We start from the raw sequence: 9,643 nt of genomic DNA on the forward strand, positions 1-9,643 counted from the left end.
ATCTTTGAACTGTCAAAAATAAAAAAATCGCTCTTGAAATAGTAACTTTAAAAGAAATTCTATATAACTAATATACAAATTCTTATATTGTTGTTTTGTTTTTATGTGTATCAATTTTATTTGTATTTTACAGGTCTCAGCTGCTAGAGAAGAGGTACCAGGTCGTCGTGGTTTCCCTGGTTACATGTACACAGATTTAGCTACTATTTATGAAAGAGCTGGTCGTGTTGAGGGACGTAATGGTTCCATTACACAGATTCCTATCTTAACTATGCCTAACGATGGTAATTTTTCAGTCTTCATTTACAATAGTTTACAATTATAAGGGAGATAACTTGAGACCTACAAATGTTTACCAGTAATATCAATCATATAAAATTAGAAGGAAACAAGGAAAAATATAAAAACCTTGATAAAGATTCCATACCCATTTACACATTTACCAACTGCCTAGATAATTTTTATCAAATATTTGCCACTTAAAGCAAATAACACATTTGCCACCAGAAAATTGTGATTTCCATATCAGTGAAAAGATCAAATCCAACCATTCCAATTTTTGAAAAGAAATGAAGTGAAGGAATATTTTTTATTATTGACACTTTGACAAAAAATTTCTTCACTTAATCGTAGAATATCTTTATAAATGAAAATAGAATGTTACAAAGTATTATTTTCTTGTTTATTAATATTAATATAAGCCTTAGACACTTCACAAATAATTTTCCTTGTACAAAAATAGAAGAAAATGACAAGATTTATAAACCAGACATTCATAGATGGCCAAAAATTCTGTATTTCATTCCGAAAGAGATAATAACCATAGTTTATAGTTCAGTTTATTTTAAAAGAGAGGCGAAAGATATCAAAGGTAAATTCAAACTCATAAGTCGAGAATAAACTGACAACGCCATGGCTAAAAATTGCTTTTAAATAAAAAATGAACTACATGGTAGATTCCTATGAACAATTTAAAAAATGGAAATTTTGTAAAAACCAGTACTTAATTAAACTCAAACAAACCACAATGAAAGTAAGTTTATGGTATGGCACTAATTGTTTACTATTTATTTGTGTACAGATTTGTGGTATGGCACCAATTGTTTACTATTTATTTGTGTACAGATTTGTGGTACGGCACCAATTGTTTACTATTTATTTGTGTACAGATTTGTGATATGGCACCAATTGTTTACTATTTATTTGTGTACAGATTTGTGGTATGGCACCAATTGTTTACTATTTATTTGTGTACAGATTTGTGGTATGGCACCAATTGTTTACTATTTATTTGTGTACAGATTTGTGGTATGGCACCAATTGTTGACTATTTATTTGTGTACAGATTTGTGGTATGGCACTTATTGTTTACTATTTATTTGTGTACAGATTTGTGGTACGGCACCAATTGTTTACTATTTATTTGTGTACAGATTTGTGGTATGGCACCAATTGTTTACTATTTATTTGTGTACAGATTTGTGGTATGGCACCAATTGTTTACTCTTTATTTGTGTACAGATTTGTGGTATGGCACTCATTGTTTACTATTTATTTGTGTACAGATTTGTGGTATGTCACTAATTGTTTACTATTTATTTGTGTACAGATATTACCCATCCAATTCCTGATTTAACTGGTTATATCACAGAAGGTCAGATCTACGTAGACAGACAGTTACACAATAGACAGGTTTGTTGTCTCTTGTTAATACATACTGTAGATTATTATTGGTTAGACACCAATCGTCATGGATTTGATAGGTATAGGTAAACCACTAATTTAAATGTTCAATGAAGTACACATTAACTATAGGTTTGTATGCAGACTTTAGCAAAACAACAAAATTAAATATCCTCTAAAATACAATGTTTCCCCAATCCTCAAAATATCATATCCATGAAATTAAATGAATCAACAGTATTCAGATTCAGTCTGTTTAATTCAAAATAATGGAAAGATTGATAATAATAAAAATTAACAAAGATTTAAATTGAGTATATCTGTTTTGGGGCTTATCATGTTTAAACTTTTCAATTATTTATCTGAACAGATTTTTTTCAATGTTCAGCATGATTTGATAGGTCATTTATTTATTTAGTTTGATGCTAACATTATTTAATTGGAAAAGATGATTTAAATACAAAAAGAATAATCATGATAATACCAACAATGTACTATTTCACACTGCAATGCAATGCTAGTTATGGCCATGTGAAAGATGTTTTAAACTTATAATGAAAACCCCAAACTAATGTATACCATTTCAGATCTATCCACCAATCAATGTATTACCATCACTATCTAGATTAATGAAGTCAGCTATTGGAGAAGGCATGACAAGGGAAGATCACTCTGATGTATCTAATCAATTGGTAAGTAACTGTTTAAACTACAGGCCTACCAGTTATAAAAGATTGGGCCTCAAATAAAAGTTTTTTTCTGTCAGAAGTGTCGCATTTCATTTCTGCCTAATGGGGTTTTTATGCAGTTTGAAAAGGAAAGTAACAGAAATATCTATTTTCGTCTCATCAGCATCACATAGAACCATTTGTAGAAGGTATACACAGTTTTTATATCATGCCTTGTGCATTTGTCTTACAAATGTTTTTGGGGTTTGTAAGTTGGTCTCTGAAAATGTTAAAATTAAAAATATGGACAGTTACTTGCTTTGATTCGTGGTATTGTAAATTCAGAAATTATTGTTAGGTTTATATTCTTGCGAACAATGTAATTGTGTGAGTATCGCAATAATAAGAACTCGCATTCCATATCTCATACGTTTATCTGTATGCACATTTTTCTTTCAACAGCAATAATTAATCTCACATTTTAGTCCATTCTTCAAAAATCCCATTAATAAATGTGTGAAATAATCAACATTTTTAGTCATCTGTATTTATATTAATCATTTTCAGTATGCTTGTTATGCTATTGGTAAAGATGTACAAGCTATGAAGGCTGTAATAGGAGAGGAGGCTTTAACACCAGAAGATTTGTTGTATTTAGAATTTTTAACCAAATTTGAAAAGAATTTTATATCACAGGGTAAGTGCTGTATAACATATTGACTTTACACAATAGGACTTTTGAAACTTTCCTGATTTTTTGTTCACTTCTCACACCATATTAAATGTGAAAATATAGTCTTGCTCTATTATATTTCCTGGAGGTAATACAAATCTCAACAGGGAGAGATTTGTTAATTTCTTCATGAAACACAACAATTCTGACAAGATTTTTATTATCCATCATAATGGATGAATAAGCACAAAAGGAGTTTGAATATGTCTTTGTATTGACTTGGATTGAATTTGGTAAGGGAGGTAACAAAGGGAATCATAGAATTGTTAGGTTTTTATGTTGTTTTTTTTCCAATTTTTATTGTTCACTTGAGTGTAAATGCTGTTTGATGTAAGTATTTAAAAAAGGAGATGTGGTATCATTGCCAAAAATCCCACAGAGTCTAAATGATGTTAATGTAATCAACAGAGTCTTTTTTAGTACTATATTTATCCTGTAAATCAAGTATATATATAGATTCTACCACTGCATCGAGTGTGATACGATATTTATCCACTCGAGACAGTTAAATTTTCAAATTTAAAACGCGAGGCTCGCCGAGCGTTTTAAATATTTAAAATTTAACTGTCGAGAGTGGATAAATATCGTATTACACGAGATTTGGTGGTGGAATCTGTTTCTCTAATGATTTTCAAACAATACGCAGGCAAATTTATTCCTTCTTTTCGAATGATCTGCAAAAAGATGTGTTCTTTCTATGTGACGTCATCAGGCATGGTCGCCTTTTTTCATGCCGTCACAATAGGAAATGCAGAGGAAAGCAAGAAAATTCGACGTCATAATCGGATTTTAGCCAATGAAGAACTGAGATCAAACAAACCACACGTTGATTAAATTTTTTTTATACAATGGGTTCAGAAAGGGATAAATTGACGAAGAATTAGAGAAATTACATTATCTTGTCACTAGAAAGTTTGTAATTTTATGGTGGAAGTTTTATCATGCAAAACAGCTATAGTTTATAAGGTTTGAAACAAATCAGAATTTGTTATTTGCAATCATCAATAAATTACAGTTGAGAGTAAACTGTTTCTGTAAATCTTATTTTGTAATGTATAGAAAAAGACAAGGTATGTATGGAATTATAGAAGAACTAAATTTGGGAATTTGTAACAATACACAAGGTTATACGAAGAATACATTTAACTTTTTTTGTCATTGCAGGTCATTACGAAAACAGAACAATTTTTGAATCTCTAGATATTGGATGGCAATTGTTGCGTATTTTCCCAAAAGAAATGTTAAAACGTATCCCTCAGTCAACTTTGGCAAAATATTATCCAAGAGACACACAAAAGTCCGCAGGGGCAGCTGCCCATCCAGATCAAAGCACACAATTATAAGATTTACTGTAAAATTAGTCATCTTATTATACATTCCCAGAAAATAGAGGTCAAAGGCCAGTGTGCCGTCAGAACCTTTTTGTATGTACAGTATAACGAGAGGTTCTAGCTGTGATTTATTTCATGACATACTGTAAAGTGGTATATATTTGAAGAGTTTTAATTTTGCTATTTCTAGTGCTATACCAGGTCATGAAATTTTAGTTTTCATGTTTTTCAAACCTGTTTCTGAACTTTATAAAGGTAAAATTTCAGAGAGGTGATATTTACGAGTAATTATCTCAAATGCAGAAATAAACCCCACACGAAAAATTTCCACTTTACAGTATGGTCTTGTTATTAATATATATATTTGGAAACATATTAAACTAAACACATTATAGTGTCATGCTATGTAAATATTTCAATTCTGTCTCAAAATAAAATCAATTGTTTGATAGTTCTAAGGGTATTTTTTGTGGGGTGTGATTTAAGAAGATTCTAGGTAGATGATATAATGAAATTGTGTTGTTTATTGTCTAATTTATATAAACAGATGATGTAAAGCATATGCATAACAGTGATAAATAAATTCTATGTCGACTTTCAGTAAAATGTATGCGTTTTTTTCTGTAATTTAATGGTAGGTTTGTTATAATATATTTTATTAGAATTTCTAGTCATCATTTGAATATCTTTTACGAAGAACTAAAGCAATATGCTGTTGGTCTTTATAGTAAACTTAAATTTATAGAAGAAGTAAAAACAAATGAAAGAATTGTATACTTGCATGAAACTTTTTGTTTTGCGTTTATATATGTATATATTATTACTTTGTTTATTCTAACTAATTTGATTTATTCAGAAAGAGTCAAATGTTTAACTGTATTTTCAAAGGTAGACTCAAACGATAGAAAAAGAGATATTGAACAGTTTTTTTTTGTGTATATCTAAATATAGAAATCATAAAATCTCAATACTTTGTGACGCTATGGAAACCGCCAATCAAGTGAATTTCTGCTCTATTTCTGGCGTATTGACAATAGTAATATAACAATTGTGGTCTTTTTTCAGGTTAATACAAGGATATATTGACCTTATTAAGTAAATTGACCTTGTTTTTAGTCAATATACTTCTTTCAGTTTGATATATTCTCGTATGGACCTCATATATAGGCTATAATATAAAACATCATTCTTGAAAATATTTTCTTGCATCAAGGATTATAGTAGTTATCGTATATGAAATGGAACCTGATTTCAGTAGTTTTCATTAATATTATGAAGTTATGTCAAATGTTCTGTTATGCTATTCAATCTGTGAAGTTTAAAGATTTAGTCCCGGAAACGCTATTGATATACTGTACATTACCAGTCCTTTAATATAAACACATTGCAAACTAGGAGAAAAAAAACATAAGTTATTTAAGCATTATGAAGATCCTCATTTAGATCTTGAAACAAATACAATTATCTTGGTTATCTTGCACTACAAGTAGTAAGTTTAAGAGAGAATGGTATCATTGTTTCCTGTCATGTTTAACATGTCTGATGCATTAGTTTTACTCTTTGACTTGTATCTCTTGTTCATAACCAACTATTCAGCATTGTCCAAAAATTCAAAACATAGCCTTATTTATTGTAAAAAAAATACACATTATAAAACATATTGATATTTGAAAGTAATTTATGTATGATGCCAAGTCCAGTACCAGACTTAAATAGAAATAAGCTCTATATAAAGAGTAGTGTGTTTATATATATTCAGATTAGTGTATTTATTTATAATTGATTTTAGAACTGAAATATTACACATATTTCATTGTGCATGTAGACCTCATAAAACAAAGTTGTTTCCAACAATTTTCTTTGTCACTAATATGTTTGCATGCAGCAGTAACGTTGCTATAGTTTTAACAGTAATTTTGCACACAATTTCTGTAAAAGAAATAGTACTTTGTAAAAGCCAAACATTTTTTTTGCCAGTCTGTCCTCTTTGTTTATCTTCAGGATAGTAAAGTTTACACACTTGAAAGGACACAAGTGTGTATAATACCATGACATTTCAAAGGTATAATTATACAGTAATATAAACTTATTCATTATTTCAATTGACAATAACAATCAGAATTCCCCATAGACTGGTATCAGTAGTGCTAGGTTTATGTATTTGGATGTGTAGTTTAGTGTGTTACACATGGATGTCTGTGATTATAACATTATATATATATCTTAACATAAAATGGTAAACATTCAAGTTTATTTTACAAATGTGCATTGTTAAGACATGATACTTTTGTGGTTGTCTTCAAAAAGTTTCTCTTATATGATAGGGTTGTTGGTAGAGCTAAACATAACATCTTTTGTTTGACAGCTTGCCTGTGTAGTTCATCTATTGTTTTTGATCATTTGTTGCCTGTAAGATAAATTTGAAGACACCAGTTCTAACAATATTCTTTCTAAATTGCTTGTTGTTTAACTTTAAACAAAACAGTGATCTTCAGTGTTGATTTTATAATGTGCAATAAATATCATGGTCAGAAAAATGCAACAGTTGTAAGATTTCTACCTGAAGAGTTTTCATTTTATTCAGCATTCATTTATTTGTATGTAATGGAGGAGAATACATACAATTAAATAAAAAAAAACATATGTACACAATATGCTGTTATTTCTTGCTGTTAAACAATAGTCTGTTTTTATACATATAAGAAAAGTTTGAGTGACAGCAACCCAACAAAACAATAAAAACATATGCTGTCTTATGATACCATTACTGCTGCCATAGTAAAGTGACATTCAAATGACCTATTGACATTCAATTCATTAGTCCCAAAAATTACTGGTTTTCATCTGTTCACCATTTTTTATTGGTAGAGTGGGTGACGCATATTCGCCGCAAAATTCGTTCATTTCCATCTACATCCGACCTACATTCGAATATTTGAAATTTTTTATGTAGGTTTCAGAAAGTTTACTATATGAAAAAAATGTTTGATAAATTAATTCTCTTCAAAACATTGGTTAAATGTTTTAAAAATGAACGCAAACTCAAGAGGAAATCAAGTTGTTCTTGTACCATTGGGGACACATCTTCGCCGAAATGTATGATATGACCATCCTCATTATCCTTGTATATTATAAAAACAATTGTTTGCAATTTTAATAATTAGCTTGAGAGATCATTCCTATATGATTTTTCTAACAAATATTTACTTTATGACTGCGCATGCATGCCATATAAATCTTACATAATTGCCAAAATCGTTCAAAACACCTGCGTATTTCTTTATATGACTAACTAACTAACTTATTTTATTCAGTATAAAATCCAGTACAAAAAGGATCATTGCTGAAATACATGAAAACATAGAAAAAAAAAAACAAAAATAAAACATATAGACAACAATTGTGACACTTATAACAAACAATAAACAAAACAACCACTTCAATATTATGCAATTATTCCCACTGATGAATTTCTAATCAAAATACATTTGTCAATATATAAAAGAAATCTGTTGAGAATTAACATTTATATGTGCGAATAACATTGGAAATGGGGTAAAGAGGAATATCAACAGTTGTAACATTACAAACAGCGTTTAGCATCTATTTATGCAAGTAATGGGTAAAGGCACACAAAATTTACAGAAAAAAATTGCAAAAACGGCGAAAATGTGTCCATGGCGAATATGCGCCACCCACTCTATATAAATTTTAAAAAAAATCCTGTTTGATTTGTATTATGTTGACATTGATTTCACCAACAATCCCCGGTCTATAAACTCGGATCTTGATAATCAATTAAATATAAGAGGCAGAAGATATAAAGGTTACATTAAAAACTCGTAATTCTATAAAAAATAACTGACAATGCTATGTCAATTGATTCATGATATTATTTTAATCAAGAATATTGGAATTGAATTGCCTTCTTAAGTTCTTTATTATTGGCTTGATCTGAAGGAGATGGAGGTTATACAGGATTACCTCTGGTCATCTATGTCTTTCTTTCCCATCTGTCTGCCCTTCCATTGGAATTGTTTCATTTTGAAATCTCAGACATTGCAAATTATACCTTCCTGGATGTTGTGTCGAGCTTCATTTGAGCATGTGATGTGTTTCCATATTTATTTCTCACCAACTTCCTATACTTGTATAGCTGGGTATCATAAGTGAGCGATAAGTTGCAGTTCATCTTGATCAATCTGGTCAGGTTAACCAAGGATAAGTAAAATAAAATAAATACCTAACTCCTAGGGAAATTCAAATCAGAAAGTCCCTTATCAAATGGCAAAATCAAAAGCTAAAACACATCGAATGTATGGAAAACAACTGTCATATTCCTGACTCGGTACAGACATTTTCTCATATAGAAAATGGTGGATTAAACCTGGTTTTATAGCTAGCTAAACCTCTCACTTGTATGACAGTTGCATAAAATTCCATTATATTGACAACAATGTGTGAACAAAACAAACAGACATACTAGTTATAGGTAAAAATGTCAAAAAATAGGGGTACAGCAGTCAACAATATGTTATAATCTTAATCACTATAAAACAAACAAATATGTACACAAAGAAAAACATAATGGCATATAGACAATGCACATAAGCAAAAATGAATGACAAGAATACAAAAAATGACCACAGCACAACAACACAATGGAGGGATGCATAAGTACAGAGCCACGCCAAAAGAATAATACTGAATATTGACTAAACAGTAAAGGTTAATTATTTACAAAGACAAATAAAAGAACACTATAACACGCAATTAAGATGATAAACAACGTCAGTACCTATAATCTATACTTCAAGACCATCATGTATAATTTTTGAAGTTGATACAGAAAATATATCAACAAGGACTTGGTATCTTCCGATGATTTTTTTTTTAGAAAAAGGACGAGACGTTCTTTGGCATAACCCTGGTTCATCAACCTTCCGCTCAGACATGGTGACGTTTTATAAAGTCTGAGTAGCAGCTGCAAGCTCTTGAATACCGAATGAGTTGGGAAATGTATATCCCATATGCAGGTGAAGTTGGTATATTGGTACTAAGGTGGGGAAAATTTATAATTTCAAAATTAAAATCTTCTTGTTTGTCATAGATTCTAGTATTGAGATTACCGCTTATGTCAAATTCGAGGTATAAGTCTAATCAAAGTACTGAAGTACTGAACATCGGATGACCACAAGTTCTTGAGGATGGTCAAAAGCACTTGTCTC

At 30.1% G+C, this 9,643-nt stretch overlaps 1 protein-coding gene across 1 annotated transcript in view; it reads left to right on the top strand.

The window, feature by feature from the left end:
- The window catches only part of LOC127735984 (V-type proton ATPase subunit B), a 33,442-nt gene extending 26,375 nt beyond the window's left edge, over positions 1–7,067 (top strand). The window contains exons 10-14 of the mRNA XM_052246479.1: positions 134–284; positions 1,610–1,692; positions 2,271–2,375; positions 2,919–3,048; positions 4,249–7,067. Of these exons, the coding sequence (XP_052102439.1) occupies positions 134–284; positions 1,610–1,692; positions 2,271–2,375; positions 2,919–3,048; positions 4,249–4,427 (648 nt within the window). The 3' untranslated portion in view covers positions 4,428–7,067. The remainder of the gene's footprint in view (positions 1–133; positions 285–1,609; positions 1,693–2,270; positions 2,376–2,918; positions 3,049–4,248) is intronic.
- The last annotated feature ends 2,576 nt before the right edge of the window (positions 7,068–9,643 follow it).

This window comes from Mytilus californianus, unplaced genomic scaffold, assembly GCF_021869535.1.
Source record: "Mytilus californianus isolate M0D057914Y unplaced genomic scaffold, xbMytCali1.0.p SCAF_3, whole genome shotgun sequence".
In the NCBI taxonomy this organism is placed as follows: Eukaryota; Metazoa; Mollusca; class Bivalvia; order Mytilida; family Mytilidae; genus Mytilus; species Mytilus californianus.